The sequence below is a fragment of the Capricornis sumatraensis genome, chromosome 2 (genome assembly GCF_032405125.1).
Source record: "Capricornis sumatraensis isolate serow.1 chromosome 2, serow.2, whole genome shotgun sequence".
In the NCBI taxonomy this organism is placed as follows: Eukaryota; Metazoa; Chordata; class Mammalia; order Artiodactyla; family Bovidae; genus Capricornis; species Capricornis sumatraensis.
Window position 1 is genome coordinate 57,827,799 of NC_091070.1, and position 17,005 is coordinate 57,844,803.

General features: G+C 42.1%; 1 protein-coding gene across 3 annotated transcripts in view; it reads right to left on the minus strand.

Moving 5' to 3' along the window:
- Nucleotides 1-15,086: 15,086 nt before the first annotated feature.
- GNG2 (G protein subunit gamma 2) overlaps nucleotides 15,087-17,005 on the minus strand; it is a 129,457-nt gene continuing 127,538 nt past the window's right edge. For all 3 annotated transcript variants that reach the window (XM_068964398.1, XM_068964401.1, XM_068964399.1), the window contains one exon: nucleotides 15,087-16,921. In XM_068964398.1, coding sequence (XP_068820499.1) covers nucleotides 16,793-16,921 — 129 coding nt within the window. In that variant the 3' untranslated portion in view covers nucleotides 15,087-16,792. The remainder of the gene's footprint in view (nucleotides 16,922-17,005) is intronic.

Below are 17,005 nucleotides of genomic sequence, written 5' to 3' on the forward strand. Positions count from 1 at the left end.
CGCCAACCCTGTGCAGGCTCCCTGACATTTCCCTGCATCCAGCCAAGCCTAGGCTCTGTCCTCAGCACCTTCAGGATCTTTCAGTGAGGGCAGGGCCTCCGCAGAGGAGAATGGGGTGGTCTCTCACTCACCCTGGCCCGCCCGGGGCCCAATGCATATATTCCTATCAAACTGGCACTCACACAGTCTATAGACATTAACCTTTTTTCTGACAGGTGCTGGGGGAGGAGAAACCGCCCCACCCCACCCCACCCAGGGACATCTTGGGGTCCCTGACTGGGTCTGAAACTTAAACTGAGAAAGACAGATTAACAGGAGGGGAGCATACAAATTAAAAAAAAATTTTTTTACAGGTATGTGGGATTCCTCACCAGAGAATGAAGACTCAAACAAGTGACCAGAGTAGGAAACGTTTATATTTTTCTGACAATTAAACAGTAAATGTGTGAAGAATTAACAACACAAAGGAGTTTGGACTAAGGATGTTTCAAGGAGGCCCAGGTATCTTTAACAAGGATTAAGAGTTCCTTTAACAAGGTTTGTTTAGAGGTTCCTCTGGTGCCCTCTATGGGCTGATAAGAGTCTATATCCAGTAAAAGGAGAATTTTATTTCCTGTCTTCAGGCAAACAAGGGAGAGCTTTTCCTGGGTTTGCAGCTTCTTAATTGCCTTCAGCTCAAAATAATTTTTTATGTCAGAGGCATATTTTGGAGTGACATGGTCTGTTTGTTTTTTTCATCAGCTCTAGCTCCCTTGTGGAGAAGGCACTGGCACTCCCCTCCAGTACTCTTGCCTGGCAAATCCCATGGACGGAGGAGCCTGGTAGGCTGCAGCCCATGGGGTCACTGAGGGTAGGACACAACTGAGCGACTTCACTTTCACTTTTCACTTTTATGCATTGGAGAAGGGTTATGCAACCCACTCCAGAGTTCTTGCCTGGAGAATCCCAGGGACTGGGGAGCCTGGTGAGCTGCCGTCTATGGGGTCGCACAGAGTCGGACACAACTGAAGGGACTTAGCAGCAGCAGCAGCTCCCTTGTACTTGCAGAGTGCCCACCTCCAAGCATGAGTTAGTAACAAAGTTTCCTTCACCCCCAAAGAAATGTGGAAACTCAGAGCAGCCCTGACATTTTGTTTGGAGTCACAAGGGCATTAGGCATGCCCAACTCCCACCCACAATAGGCCTCTTAGAGGACACTCACCATCTTAAGACATGTGAATGAAAAATGTTGCTTGCCATGGGAGTAAAGAAAGGACGTTACAGCTATCAAGACCACTAAAGCTGTCCCCAAGAACAGGATACTGGCCCTAGATAGCTGAGGTGCATACCAAAGAAATGATTTAAGTGAGTCCAGACTCTTACATGTTCCCCTATAAAGAAAAGTCCTAAATTCATTAACTTGAGATATCTAAGGTTTTTTTTTTCTTTTTGGTAAATTAACAGTAATCTTTTGAAATTCCAACTACCTGGTCTTTGTTGCAAAAACTCTTGGTTTCTCCCTTACCTCTTTGAAGCAGTCCTTCAGAGTTGAGAGACTGAGTCCTGGGCTTACTACTGTTTTGCCTGCCAAATAAAACAGAATTGTCAACTTTTAAGTTCTGCATTTTTTTTTTCAGTCAGCCTAGAACCCAAACTAGCAATCCCCCAACCTGTCTACATTAACAAGTCAGTTTCATTAGCATAGCTTTACTAGTCCAGAGACTCTTACCTTAGAAAAGCAAGTTGCAAATCTTTTGTTTCATTGCAGAAATTTCTGGCAAGTCTTAAGTCATCAGCAGACAGTGTAAATTTACATTCCTAGACTTGCCTTACATGGTTGTAGCCCACAATCTTAATCTGTTATACCACAATCCTCTCTCAATCCTAATCAGGCCTCTCTGATCTGCCTTCAACCAGGCCTCAAAGTCTTAATAAAACAGACCTTGCCCTTCCCTTATCAAGACATTATCAGCCTTCCTTACTGGTAAATGGTAATGAACACAGCTTTGCCATAGTAACAGGTCTTTTGAAAGTCAACATTTAACAGGCCTGTGTGTACTCCAGGCCTCTGAAGCCTAACTAGGGGTTTGTTAGTTTGCATTCAATGCGAGTTTTATTCTCTCACCAAGTTCTGTTTCTTCAGTTAATGCCTGTGTGCTGTGAAAAACTTGGCCAGGCATGGAGACAATCCCCTCAAATGCCTTTGTTTCTAGGTGAAAATCGGCCTGTCGCTTCTTCCTGGCAGCAAAACCCACCTGCAGCTTGTGAATGTGACGATGAGGTGCCTTCTGAGAACTGACCAGCAGAGGGTGCTCTTGAGAAACAAGACGCCTTTGGAAGCGTCTTGTCAGGGACCGGAAAATTCCCACACAGGAGGCACCAGTTAATTTTAATTATTGTAATTAATGGTAAATGCAAGCGGAGCTTCCACAGGACATAAACCAGAACAGCTAAGGAATGAGAGAGGTGCCAAAGGCAGGAAACCCAGCAGGAGAACCGACCTAAAGTGGTGCTTAGATGAGAATTTGAAGCCTCCAATAGGGTTTTGCCTTCTTACCAACATCCCTGCAATAACAGAATTTCCTCCCAAGTAATTCTGAAACTTGCCATATTTAGGTCATGTCGTGTTGAACTCCTTCAAAACTACTTATCTGGGTCCCTGGGGAATTATTCTCAACATTCAAACTGAAAGTGACTCTAAGCCAGAAGTTGGCAAACATTTTCTGGTAATAATAGGCACTTTTACTTCTGTAGGCCATATAGTTTCTGTCACAATTTCTCAGATCTGCTATTGTAGCTCAAAAGCAGCTACAGAAAATATAAAATGAGTGGGCATGGTTGTATTTTAATGAAACCTAATTTATGGACCCCAAAATCTAATTTCATATAATTTTATGGGTCACAAATATAATTTTTCTTGTTTTCCAACCATTTAAAAATGAAAAAATAATTTTTAGCTTCAGCTCAGTTCAGTTCAGTCACTCAGTTGTGTCCGACTCTGTGACCCCATGAATCGCAGCACGTCAGGCCTCCCTGTGCATCACCAACTCCCGGAGTTCACTCAAACTCACGTCCATCGAGTTGGTGATGCCATCCAGCCATCTCATCCTCTGTTGTCCCCTTCTTTTCCTGCCCCCAATCCCTCCCAGCATCAGAGTCTTTTCCAATGAGTCAACTCTTCGCATGAGGTGGCCAAAGTACTGGAGTTTCAGCTTTAGCATCATTCCTTCCAAAGAACACCCAGGGCTGATCTCCTTTAGAATGGACTGGTTGGTGTGAAATGGTACCTCATTGTGGTTTTGATTTGCATTTCTCTGATAATGAGTGATGTTGAGCATCTTTTCATGTGTTGGTTAGCCATCTGTATGTCTTCTTTGGAGAAATGTCTATTTAGTTCCTTGGCCCATTTTTTGATTGGGTTGTTTATTTTTCTGGAATTGAGTTGTAGGAGTTGCTTGTATATTTTTTAGATTAGTTGTTTGTCAGTTGCTTCATTTGCTATTATTTTCTCCCATTCCAAAGGCTGTCTATTTTCTCCCATTCCGAAGGCTGTCTTTTCACCTTGCTTATAGTTTCCTTTGTTGTGCAGAAGCTTTTAATTTTAATTAGATCCCATTTGTTTATTTTTGCTTTTATTCCCAGTATTCTGGGAGGTGGGTCATAGAGGATCCTGCTGTGACTTATGTTGGAGAGTGTTTTGCCTATGTTCTCCTCTAGGAGTTTTATAGTTTCTGGTCTTATGTTTAGATTTTTAATCCATTTTGAGTTTATTTTTGTATATGGTGTTAGAAAGTGTTCTAGTTTCATTCTTTTACAAGTGGTTGACCAGTTTTCCCAGCACCACTTGTTAAAGAGATTGTGTTTAGTCCACTGTATATTCTTGCCTCCTTTGTCGAAGATAAGGTGTCCATAGATGAGTGGATTTATCTCTGGGCTTTCTATTTAGTTCCATTTATCTATATTTCTACAAGCAATAAATGCTGGAGAGGGTGTGGAGAAAAGGGAACCCTCTTACACTGTTGGTAGGAATGTAAACTAGTACAGCCACTATGGAGAACAGTGTGGAGATTCCTTAAAAAACTGGAAATAGAACTGCCTTATGACCCAGCAATCCCACTGCTGGGCATACACACCGAGGAAACCAGAATTGAAAGAGACACGTGAACTCCAATGTTCATCGCAGCACTGTTTATAATAGCCAGGACATGGAAGCAACCTAGATGTCCATCAGCAGACGAATGGATAAGAAAGCTGTGGTACATATACACAATGGAGTATTGCTCAGACATTAAAAAGAATACATTTGAATCAGTTCTAATGAGGTGGATGAAACTGGAGCCAATTATACAGAGTGAAGTAAGCCAGAAAGAAAAACACCAATGCAGTATACTAACACATATATATATGGAATTTAGAAAGATGGTAACGATAACCCTGTATGTGAGACAGCAAAAGAGACACAGATGTATAGAACAGTCTTTTGGACTCTGTGAGAGAGGGAGAGGGTGGGATGATTTGGGAGAATGGCATTGAAACATGTATAATATCATATAAGAAATGAATCGCCAGTCTAGGTTTGATGCAGAATACAGGATGCTTGGGGCTGGTGCACTGGGATGACCCAGAGAGATGGTATAGGGAGGGAGGTGGGAGGGGGGTTCAGGATTGGGAACACGTGTACACCCATGGCGGATTCATGTTGATGTATGGCAAAACCAATACAGTACTGTAAAGTAAAATAAAGTGAAAAAAAAAAAAAAAAGAATGGACTGGTTGGATTTCCTTGCAGTCCGAGGGACTCTGAGGAGTCTTCTCCAACACCACAGTTCAAAAGCATCAATTCTTCAGCGCTCAGCTTTCTTCACAGTCCAACTCTCACAACCATACATGACCACTGGAAAAACCATAGCCTTGACTAGATGGACCTTGGTTGGCAAAGTAATGTCTCTGCTTTTGAATATGCTATCTAGGTTGGTCATAACTTTTCTTCCAAGGAGTAAGCATCTTTTAATTTCATGGCTGCAGTCACCATTTGCAGTGATTTTGGAGCCCCCCAAAATAAAATCTGACACTGTTTCCACTATTTCCCCATCTATTTCCCATGAAGTGCCATGATGCCATGATCTTAGTTTTCTGAATGTTGAGCTTTAAGCCAACTTTTTCACTCTCCTCTTTCACTTTCATCAAGAGGCTCATTAGCTCCTCTTCACTTTCTGCCGTAAGGGTGGTGTCATCTATAGCCATAAAAAACCCAGCCAGGTTTGTCCCACGGACTGTGGTTTGCCAACTCCTGCTTTAAACTATCTCTTGACTCAAACTTTGGACTCCATCTGTAATTTCTACATCTCTCTGAGAGAATATCTTTGTAAAATTTTTTCCCTGGGTCCCATCTAGAAATATTCAGCCTCCAAGAAAGATGAAGGAAATAAACATCTCTTTGAGGTCCTACTATCTCTATTACTGAGCATAGAGATGTTGAAAATTCAGAGGTTATTGAAAACACATGATTCTCAAGGTTCAACAAAACTAACTGCTCTTTTCTGGTGTGAATAGTGACTGCAAAGTGCAAGTTTTGCCAGAGAGGCTCTGCTGGATCAGCACTGAACTAGGGGAGAGAGCAAAAGTGGAGCCTGATACACCAAGGCTGAACCTAAACAGACCCTTAGAGATTGAGATCTTGGGTGTGTGTATGACAACTTCTTCAGCTTCTCTTTCTTCATCTGTAAAAGGAGAGATGCTATTACCTATCTGATGGGGCTTTAAGGAGAATGTCAAGAACCTGAAGCACTGTAGGCACTAAAATAGATGACAGCTTTTATCACCCAGAAGATGGTGATGAACCCTAAGAAATACCTAAATATCTGTGTTTGAGAGCTAGGGTACGATCCAGTTTTAGTGGTGGGTTATATGATGTCTTAGTCTATTCAAGCTACCCTACCATAGAATACAGCAGCCCATTTGGGCTGAATACCATAGACTGGATGAATTATAAACAACAGAAATTTGTTTCTCAGAGTTCTGGAGGTTGGAAGGTCCAAGATCAAAGTGCCAGCAGATTGGCTGTCTGGAGAGAGCCTGCTTCCTGAGTCTTAGACAGCTGTCTTTTCTCTTCATCTTCACACTGGTGAAAGGGATGAGGGAGCTCTGGGGTTTTGTTTATAAACTAACCCTGTTCATGAGGGTTATACCCTCATGACTTAAGCATCTCCCAAAGAGCTCACCTCCAAATACCAACACACTGGACCTTAGATTTTCAACATATGAATCTGAGGGGAACACAAACATCCAGTCTATAGCACATGGTAATAGAGATGGATTGAAAGAGCCTTTTGAGAGCAGTTGTTGTCTTAGTCAGACTCTGCAACCCCATGGACTGGAGAGCAGGGTACACACCAAATTCCACTTTTTTCTTACTCAGATTAGCTCAGTGGCTGGCATCTAAAGGGATCTCAACTGTAGGGGAAAAACTGTGCTTCATTGGAAAGCACACTCCTCTGGGTTTATCCCATTCTGGTTCCCAGAGGCTCTGTCCCTTTCTTTGCCTTTGAGATATTTTAGGACTCTATGAGTTGTAGATAACTGATAGCAATGTGAAATAACTCTTAGACATGCAACTACAGTCTGTCTAGAGGAGGTTCAATTCGCTTCTCTCCCTCTTTGTGAAAGAGGCTAATTTTATATCCATTGCAAATCCACTTCACTATTCTGATCTGTCAATGTCTCTGACTTTTGCTTTTACCTACTATAACATCGCCTCGTTTCCTTATCAACAGTGAATTAAATCTTTGCCATGTGTTTCTTTTACACCTGCCTGACAGTCATGATTCTACCTTTTTTTAGGTAGAAAATTCTCTCTTAACATGCTGTTTCATTGTAAAATTGAATTCAGGAATGTTTTCCTAGAAAACATTTGAACAGTATCCAAGGGGACAACCTAAAATTCTTTTGTCTCCACCTTTTGAATCAAATCATCATCTCTCTTCTTATATTCTACTCACAACTCAGTTAGGAAATAGTGATATGATTTTTAAATGATGTTTAAATTTTCCCACCTGCCAAATAAGGAGTTGGACTAGAAAACTGTTGATAAGGCAAGATTAAACTTTATGGTCTAAGGACTATGTTTCACTTTTAAAAATTATTGACAACCTCCTTGAATTATGAAGGATTTGGTTTAGGTGGATTATATCTATTGCTATTTACCATATTAGGAGTTAAAACTGAAAATTTTTAACTTATGCATCTATTAATTCATTGAAAATAACAATGATAAACCCATTACATGTTAACATACATAACTATGTTGTCCAAAATAAAAAACAAATACATAATGAGAAGAATGGCTTTGTTTTTATTTTGTTCTACAATTTTGAAAATCTTTTTAATGATTGACTTAATAGAAGACTGCTAAATTCTCATATGTGTGTTTGCCTTCAGTCTGTTGTGACACTGATATCTTTTTTTAAGTCGCTCAGTCATGTCTGACTCTTTGTGACCCCATGGACTGCACAGTCCATGGAATTCTCCAGGCCAGAATACTGGAGTGGGTAGCCTATCCCTTCTCCAGCAAATCTTCCTAACCCAGGAATTGAACCAGGGTCTCCTGCATTGCAGGCAGATTCTTTACCAACTGAGCTATCATGGAAGCCCCATCAATATCATGGAGCCTCTCAAATATCCACCCTACATTCATGAATGAGAATAACTACTAATAACATCTTAGTATTATTATGAATGAGAGCAACACACACCCTGGTATTATTACCCCTATGAGTTCCTGGAACACTCTTTGAGAACTGCTGTTGTAAAATAAATGGAGATAACCTGCAGGAGGACGCGGTGATTTTTGGCAGTGGGATGTATGAGTACCTCATGCTGACCTCTTTCTTAGGTGACAGTTTGCTTTTGCAAGCATTATAGAACAGTAAAATTTCCTCCCATGCATGCAGATGCCAGAGCAGCACTGACTGCTGACCTGTGCTGGGATTCTGTGTTCCTAATCTGAGTGGGATACTGCACATTCTTGGAGTAGCGACAGGAAATGGCGTGGGGGTTGAGGGGGAGGAAATGAGCACCGTTCTCATCCTTTCCCAAAGACAGACTGGGTGAGACCTTGAAGCTACTACATTGCAAGAGCTCTTGGCTGGGCTTTTCGCCATTGAAATGCCTGGAAGCCTCCACTGCCACTCAGACCCTGCTCTGACAATTGGAGGGTCACTGGGCTCTGAGATCACAGGGGAGCAGCTCCTGGAAGGGAAGGGATTTTCCCTCTCCTGAAAGAAAAGAAACACTCCAGAACTTTCCTGTTGCAAACAGCCTTTTTGGTTCTCCTCGCAAAGGCTTCTCCATACTAGGAAATATTTTCTGAGCCAGGTGAATACTTCCTAGGTACCAATGACTACAGTGAAGAAAAGGCAAGTATTGTCAAGAAAGAATTCACTGATTTCTTCATTCCAGAGAAGATTCAGGGGATTGAAGTTTACAAACAATCTGCTTATTCTATAAATAGGAGCAGATTCAGAACTTTTTTTTTTTTAATCACCTCTCTCTGATGCACTTGCATTCTAATGTGTATGATAGTAACTCAGAGTTAAGTTTCTGGAATTAAGACAGATTTAGGTTCATGGCCTCAATTTCCCACTTAATAACAGTGGGAACTCTGGGAAGTGTTAACTGGTCTAAATTTCAAATTCCTCACCTATAAAATGGGAATGAATTTGTCTGAGTTGCCCTAATGCAGAGTCTGAGTGCAGGTAATTCATTGGGACTGGTGGTGAGAGTGATCTCAGAAAGCAGAAATTAAGGAGGTAAGAAAATGAAACAGATAACGAGGAAAAAACCAATATGATGTATTATTAGATTGGTTACTAGCCTGGTCAATTGAGACTCAGACCTGCCCAAGACCGTCTGAGAAATCCTACAAAATGTACCCCTGAATTAGCCTCTGAAAGGGGAGCACCTCATCCCTCACTGGTTGAGGGTTATCTCTGAGGGCAATTCACTCCCATCCCCACTCCAGGGAAGGAGGAGTCTCTACTGCAGCTGCAGCTGCAGTCAGAAGTGGGTCACCGGATATGACATGAGGCAAGAAAGATGCCTGCTATGGGAGATCAATAATCTCCATGTCACAGAGTTATTGTGAGGATTAAATGCAATTATGTCTACACGATGTTTAGTATCATGCTTGGTACATAGTTAAGTGCTTAATAAGTGTTCACTTTACTGTTGCTGCTGCTGTTATTATCATCATTGTCATCATGGTTATTATCACTGTACTTCTTGGAATGAAAAAGACAGGGGTAAGTTTATGGCTTAGAGGACTCCAGGAATGATAGATTATTTATAGCCTGTCTCTTTCATATCATGATTTACCATGACCTATGGCCAATTATTATGAATTGTGTGGTTTATTACAGTATTTTTAATTTCTCCCTTTGTGTGTGTGTTGTCGTCAAAATTTGGGCACAAAGAGAAGGCATATTCTGTCCACTGCATGCAGTGGAAGAAAGATTGCTAACAATTGCTCTGGAGCAGCATTTGCTAATAGAACTTCCTGAATGTAGGGAATGTCCTGTGTCTCTGCTGTCCAATAGACTGGTCACTGGCCACACATGGCTGCTGGGGACTTGAAATATGGTTAATGTGCAGAGAAACTGAATATTTCATTTTACTCAATTCTAGTTAATTTAAATCTAAAAAGCCACATGGAAACAAGGACCCTGCATATCACAGGGAATTATACTCAGCATCTTATAATAGCTTACATTGGAAAAGAAACTGAAAAAGAACATATATATATATATACACATATATAGTTGAATCACTTTACAGTACACTAGAAACTAACACAACATGGTAAATCAACTATACTTCAGTTTTTGAAAAGGGCCACAAGTCGACACAGTGGAGGGCAATTAAAGACTGTGTTCTCAGTAGAGAGCTGAATGGACCCTCCCTAGAAAGCTGAGCACAGAAGAATTGATGCTTTGGAACTGTGGAGTTGGAGAAGACTCTTGAGAGACCCTTGGACTGCAAGGAGATCCAACCAGTCCATCCTAAAGGAGATCAGTGTTGAGTGTTCATTGGAAGGACTGATGTTGAAGCTGAAACTCCAATACTTTGGCCACCTGATGCGAAGAGCTGACTCATTTGAAAAGACCCTAATGCTGGGAAAGATTGAGGGCAGGAGGAAAAGGGGATGACAGAGGATGAGATGGTTGGGTGGCATCACCGACTTAATGGACATGAGTTTGGGTAAATTCCGGGAGTGGTGATGGACAGGGAGGGCTGGCTTGCTGCGGTCCATGGGCTTGCAAAGAGTAGGACACGACTGAGTGTCTGAACTGAACTGAGAGCTTAAATTAAGGCAATGTAGTCAGCAGGATTTCTTCTGGCCCCGGGGCCCACAGGGGCCCCCAAATCTCACTTCCAGGTTGGAAAGCAGTGGTATCTTTTAGGCCAAGATGCTGCTAGCTAAAAAGGATGAAGTTGTGGGGTCATGTAGCCGGCACCAATTGGGGAAAAGAGGTCACACTGATTTTTGTGGGGGTGGTGGGGCAGCGCTTCCTTCTCAGCTGCCTCTGGGAAGCTCACAACTAGACTGACTTTTGTAGCTATGTCTCTGCCTCGTCCCACTTCTCTGCAGACATCTGCCCTGTGCTCAATCCATCAGGCATCACTGCTGAGTACTGCCTGTGTCCCCAGCTGCTGAGCTAGGTGCTGAGGATTAAAGAGAGACCTGCCCAGCTGGCATTCTCTGCTCCCTAGAAAATGACAGTTCACCCAGAGAGACAAGATTCTCATATAATAAGCCATTAACTCCAACATCACCTTCTGTGGCTGGTGATCCACCTCTGCCCTCCTCCCCTCTGCTTTCTGTGTCTGAGAACTTCTCACCATGACTGATAATTACTTTTTACTTGTTTACTTTGTCCACTAAAGCACAGGTTCCACAAAAGCAGGGCCTGTGGGGTCTGCCTCAGCACAATGCCTCAAACTCAAATCCTGGTCTATTCAGTGATGAGGACAAGGACAACAGGAGTTGAGTGAGGAAGGAGGTAAGCATTCCCTGAAGTCGTTCACAGGCAGCATCAAATTCAGACTGGGCTTGAAACTGAAAGAGATTTGTTTACTGGAAGAGCTGAGTAATGGCATTCCTGAGGGGGTAACATCCTAAGCAAAGGCATGGAGCTAGGGTTGAAGATGCTGTATTTATAGGATACAGGATGAACCAGAGCAGAGTTTAGAAAACAAAGTAGGAATAGCCAGATGACCTTGACTCCCCAGGGCCTTACCAGTCCAGCAGTTGTGTGTGGACTGGAGAGGCTGATAAAGAGCTCCATGAGCCAGATTGCTCTGGGTGGCTGCACGTGGGGAGGCCTAAGTTACATCAGTGAGTCTGGCAAGATGTGATTGGTACCAGTTATTTTTGCCTTTAACCTTCAATCTCTGATTCTCTAGCACAAGTGCTTCAATTTTCTGGGACCCACTGTCCTGCCTGTGTGCTCAGGTTCACAGATGGCTGGGCACATGAACCAGATCCAGCCAATAAAAATCTTAGGAAGTTTCGGGGATACAGCCAGGAACTTTTGCTGGTACTGCTGTGATCTTTCTTCTGTGATTACTAAATGGGTGAGATGTGAGTCTAGAGCTGCAGAAACCATTCTGAATCTGCAGGGGAAGAGTCTGTCTGAGAGTTAAACCAGCACAGAGCAAAGCAGAGACAAGGGAATGAGACAGACATCTGATGGTATCATCTGAGCACCTGGATTCAGCTGAGCCTGAAGTGGGTCTGTTTCTGAGCTCTCCAGTGATTAGCCAGTTTCAGCTAGATTTCTGCCACTTGTAACCAGAGGAGGGTCCTGATTAATGAATGCTCAGGGGTAAGTAGGATGGCTTAGAGTGGGAGGAGATGAGAGTCAGAGTGGCTATACCAGTGGATGGACATGAGGCATTGAGGGTCTAAACCATGGCACCCTGGGGTAGAGAGAAAAGGCAGCGAGTCAAGAGCAGGAACCATCTAGACTTTTCCTCTCTTTGAAAGTTGTGCAAGCAGGGTCCAGTGATTACCACCTATTCCTTCATGATGCCCTTAACCTGCTCTTTTTCATTTGGCTTAGACAACTGTGCAAGGCAAATGAATCAAGTACGCTGCCCCCATTTCTTAGCATGGAGAGGTTAAAGGACTCGGCCAAGATCACACGGAACTCTGGGGCCCCATTCCTGTTTTCCAGCTCACCGTGGATGGGCTCTTGTTTGCCTACAGTGTGAACCAAGGTCACCGGGCACCATCTTTCCATCACCTTGATGAAGAAGGACACCCTGCCTCCAGGCTTCTTTTATCATGGACATGGAGAAACATAGGGATTGTTACTGAGGAAAGGCCTGGGAGCCCGTGACCCCCTTCATTAAAAATAAATTCTGCCTGAATCTCCTGGTTCTAAATAGAAGAGAATGTAGATTTGGGGCAGAACCGAAGGGGAAGGGATTTCCCTTGGCAAATTATTTGCAATTTGTGGATTGGAGCTGACCCAGCTCCAATTCCCACGTCACTGTGAGCACTATCTAAAATGTGAGCAGCTTATTAAAGAACCAGAGCTGGAGGCGATCCTCCCCAGGGGCTCAGTGGAACAGGAGCAGAGTTAAAACCCACCAGCTTCCTCCTCCCAGTGTCTCACATCCAGGAACGGCCGAAATTCTCAGCCACGGTTCACTCTAGGGCGACCACTTCCTGCAGCTGTGGGAACAAGGGCCGGCATGTTGACAGTGAGTGTGTGCCTTTCGTGAGGCATGATGAAAAGCCAGCTGTCGTAAGTACTTAAATCAGTGGTCCTTGGACTGTAACATGCAACCGTGCATGGTCTTAAGTGCCATCGCTAGTAATTCTGAACTAGCCATAGGCTTTCCAAGTGATTCTGAAGCAGGGGATCCAGAGACCACAGTCTGAGAAACAATGATGAAGTAAATAAATGCACAAACTCCAAGTGGCCCCTTCATCAGAGGTTCAAAGATGCTTTTGTTGCAGGCACACTTCCTGAGGTCCAGAGTCTCCTTCTCCAGGCAAGAATACTGGAGTGGGTTGCCATTCCCTATTCCAGGGGATCTTCCTGACCCAGGGATTGAACCTGCGTCTCCTGAACTGCAGGCAGATTCTTTACCCTCTGAGCCACCAGGGAAGCCCCTGCTTCTTACTAACAGGGTCTATGACTCACTAGCATAATTTGGGGGACATACAGAAGGGTTTCTTGATTGAGAATATCTCCAAGGAGCCATGAGTCTAGAGTTCTAAGCATTTATCTTCTCTACTGCTTCTTTTAAACCACGAGCAGCTTGCAGAGAACAGCACGTTCTCTGTTCAATTTTTTTTCTTTTTGGAAAGAAAAAATCCCCGTGTGACATACCCATAGGATGTCCAAGTGTGAATGCAGCTCATCTGTCTTCATAGTCCAGCCTGCCAGTCTGGACACTTCCCTGTATCCTTTCTCTGTCCCCAGGCACTATCCCCTGGGAGAAAGGCTTTTCAAGAGCCTCATGTGAGTTTTTGCCTCCTTGGGTGCCTTTATTAACAAAACCCTAAAGAAAGTCCATGGATTTCTATTTCCTCATCCATCTTGTTATGTGTTATCATCCTTCCCAAATTAACCATAGAATCGTTGTGTGAGGTGGTCCACAGGCTTTCACAATAAAATCAACTGCATATGGAAATGAATCTGAAAATTCCATTTATTAAAACAAATACATTGTCTATGGGGGATGAAAGTGTACACATCACATTCAGGTTTTTCTGCTTTAACATTTCTGCATTTCTCTCTTTGAAAGATATACTCCATAGATCTTATATAGGAAAAATGTGAACAGTTCTAGGGCTGGGAAAACATTAATGTATATGTATAATAATTCATTGCCAGGAGCAGCTAGAAGCAAATATTTATAAAAAAAAAAAGTACAAAAAATCCCATAAGACAGCCTGCTTGATTTCTCAAAATTCTTTTTGTGATTATAAGTATACAGAGAAATGGTTTAAAATTTTTCCTTGGTAAGCAATCTCTTTCAAATATTACGAGCAAAGTTAGCCTCAGTTCAAAGTACTTATTCACAAGCTCTGACTTAAATAGCACTTGGTTTAAAATTGAAAGAAAAAAAGAAAGATTTAATACTGAGGATGATACAAGATTGGTTTTTTCCTTAATAGAGTTTGCATTCTAAGTAGAGGGCTATTATTAACAGTTAATGAATTTCATGGCAGATTTTCATTACTACCCAATATATTATATACATAAATTAGGGCCTTGACTAATTAAGCTAAGCTTTCCTATTAGTCACCCCTTAAGATAAAAGTATGCTGGTGAAAATGATTGTTAAATTTCTAAAAGAATTAAAATTCATTAGAGGCATAAGTAATCAAAAGATTATTTCCTCCTTAACAAGTAAAAATACCAATAAGTTAAAACTCACATAAAAACTCTGGGATTATAGTTCCCTTTTGTAGGACATGAAATTATGAATGAGCCAAACAGTTTTCTTAAACTTAATTTCAGAATACCTGTGTATTTTCTGCCTTCTTTCTTTAATAAACAAGACCATGTGCAGTTTGACACTTTCTTAACTTTTAATTAACAGAGCTGTATTCCTATGAGTTTTAATTCCATTTTGACTGCTCCAAAGATCTAGCTTTACATGAAAATATAGAGACTCCTTCTGAGAAAAATAAATGGTGTGGATTATAAAAAGTATCAGGGTATTACAATGATGCTTTAATCACCACCAAAGAGTGCTTTATTCACACTTGTTCTTATGTGAACACATATTCAATTCATATTTTGGCTTATTTTTAAAATATGGTTGGGTTTTAGTTGATTCCACAGTATTAGTAAGCCAATGGTACAATACTGTAGTTTAATGTTCTGCCAGGGTTTTTCCCCCACTAAATCTTCATCAGAGTCCCACTGACTGTAACAAAATCCAAAAGTTTGAACATAAGTATTTGGTTACAGGAGTGCATTCATGAATTTCACAATGTCTTAATATTCTCCCTGCCCCCCCCCCCAGATATGAGTTTTACTTGAATTTATTTATTGTTTTACCCTCATCCCCATACAAGAAGCTAAGCAAAGTGTTTATCAAGTTTCTTTCAAAATCTGTCCCTGGGCAGATTTTTATTTTCTTTTTTTCCTTCCTTGCTCTCCCTTTTTTTTTTTTGATGGGAGGAAGAGAATGGAAACAGAATAAAATTAATTCAGAAATCGTCTTTTGGAATTTCAAAATAAAAAAAGAGTTGTAAGAGAGCCCTCATCTGCCTAGAAACAACACTGAAAAAAGTGAGAAAGACTTCCAAGTTTCCCATTACTGGTGGACGGGAGCCACAAAGAAAAAAATCACTTACAACACATCTCTTGGGAAGAGAAAGCTAGAGATGCAAGGAAGTTGTAAACAAAGGCAGAGAGACTCTAACCAACAAAGCGGAGAACAAACACAAAGAAAAGACTCTATTGAGAATTTAGGTGAAAAACAAAGGCTATCTCAGTGGAAAAAAGAGCCAGAACTGTTTCTGGTGGAGCTGCTTGGGGTGGCATCTGACCCTTCCTTGCTGGCATGTGAACAGCTGGATTCTGAGAGTGGATTTGATTTGGAGTCAAGGGTTATTCCTCTTGATACTTGAACAAGTGAGGGCCATGTTTTTTCTTGTTAAGAAGGGCACAGAAAGCCTTCTTCACTCTAGAATTTTGGTGACTCAGGGAAAAAGGGAATTTGCTCTGACTCTGTGACGACAGCACTTCCCAACTCAAGGTGAATCCTTGCTTCTGTTGCCTGTTGGTAGGTGTGCTGCCCTGGATCCTGGATCAAATCAAAATGCTTTGGATTCTGGAAAATACGTTGAAGAAGCACTGACGCCTCTGTTAACTAGGAGGTATTTTAGGCATGGCTAAGGCTCTGAAGTCATCTCAGTTTTCAAGATACTGAGTCTTGTCCTCCCTAGCTTTATTTCTCTTTTATTCTTTTTCCTAACTTTATAGTAAAACAACAAAACTTCTGAATGGATGTAACATGGGGACATTTTCATGCAGTATTACTCAAAAACTGTCACAAATATATGAAAGCACCAGTCACAACACATGATTTACTTTTACTCGCAGAATCAAAGCTATCATGTACAAATGTTAGGAATAGTGATCAGAGAACACAGATAACCGGCATTTGTTGTTGTTATTACCATGAGGATAAACCACGGGGAAATCTCTCTAAACCCTTTGGGTGCTCATCCTTCGAGTTCAGTCTTACAGACAAATCCAACCTATCTCTTCACTACTCTAATGGAGAGGGGTGGAGGGAAGGGTGGGGGAAAAGGGAAAAAGAAAAAAACAAAGACGAAACATCAACGCCATTGAACCGAACCACGGCTACAGTGGGTGACTCAGCTTGTCAAAGGGTACTCTAAAGGCAATATTCATTCCAAGAAGGTCATACATATCTGAGCTCAGTACAGCTGTCTGTTTTAATTTTTATTTTTTTAAATATGAAGCAGAAACATAAGGTTTGGGGAGGGATAGCAGGAAAGAAATGACATCAATTTTATCTTTACATATTCCCCTCCTCTAGGCAGTTCTCCAGACATCAGATCTCTTAACTTGGGGTGTGGATCAGCTTTCATACTCATAAAGGGGACCAGTTCTTTAAACATGCATAAGCCTGGAGACTCCAGGATGGTTCTCCTCCCTCTCTTTAAATGCTGTGGACTAGAAAGGCGCCCACTTTGCTAAAAACCCTACATCAGTGTCCCTGGAGCCCCGAGGCTCCTCAGGTTCCTCCTGAAGACTTAAAGGATAGCACAGAAAAACTTCTTCTCCCTAAATGGGTTTTCTGAAGCCGGAACAGGTGTCAGGAGGGGATCTTCCTTGGCATGCGCTTCACAGTAGGCCATCAAATCTGCAGCTGCCTTGGACACCTGGAAAAGACGACAAAAACAACCAAAACTTTAGCTAAGGCGTCGACGAAGGCACTGATGCAGGCTCAGTGAGTCAAGGCTCAG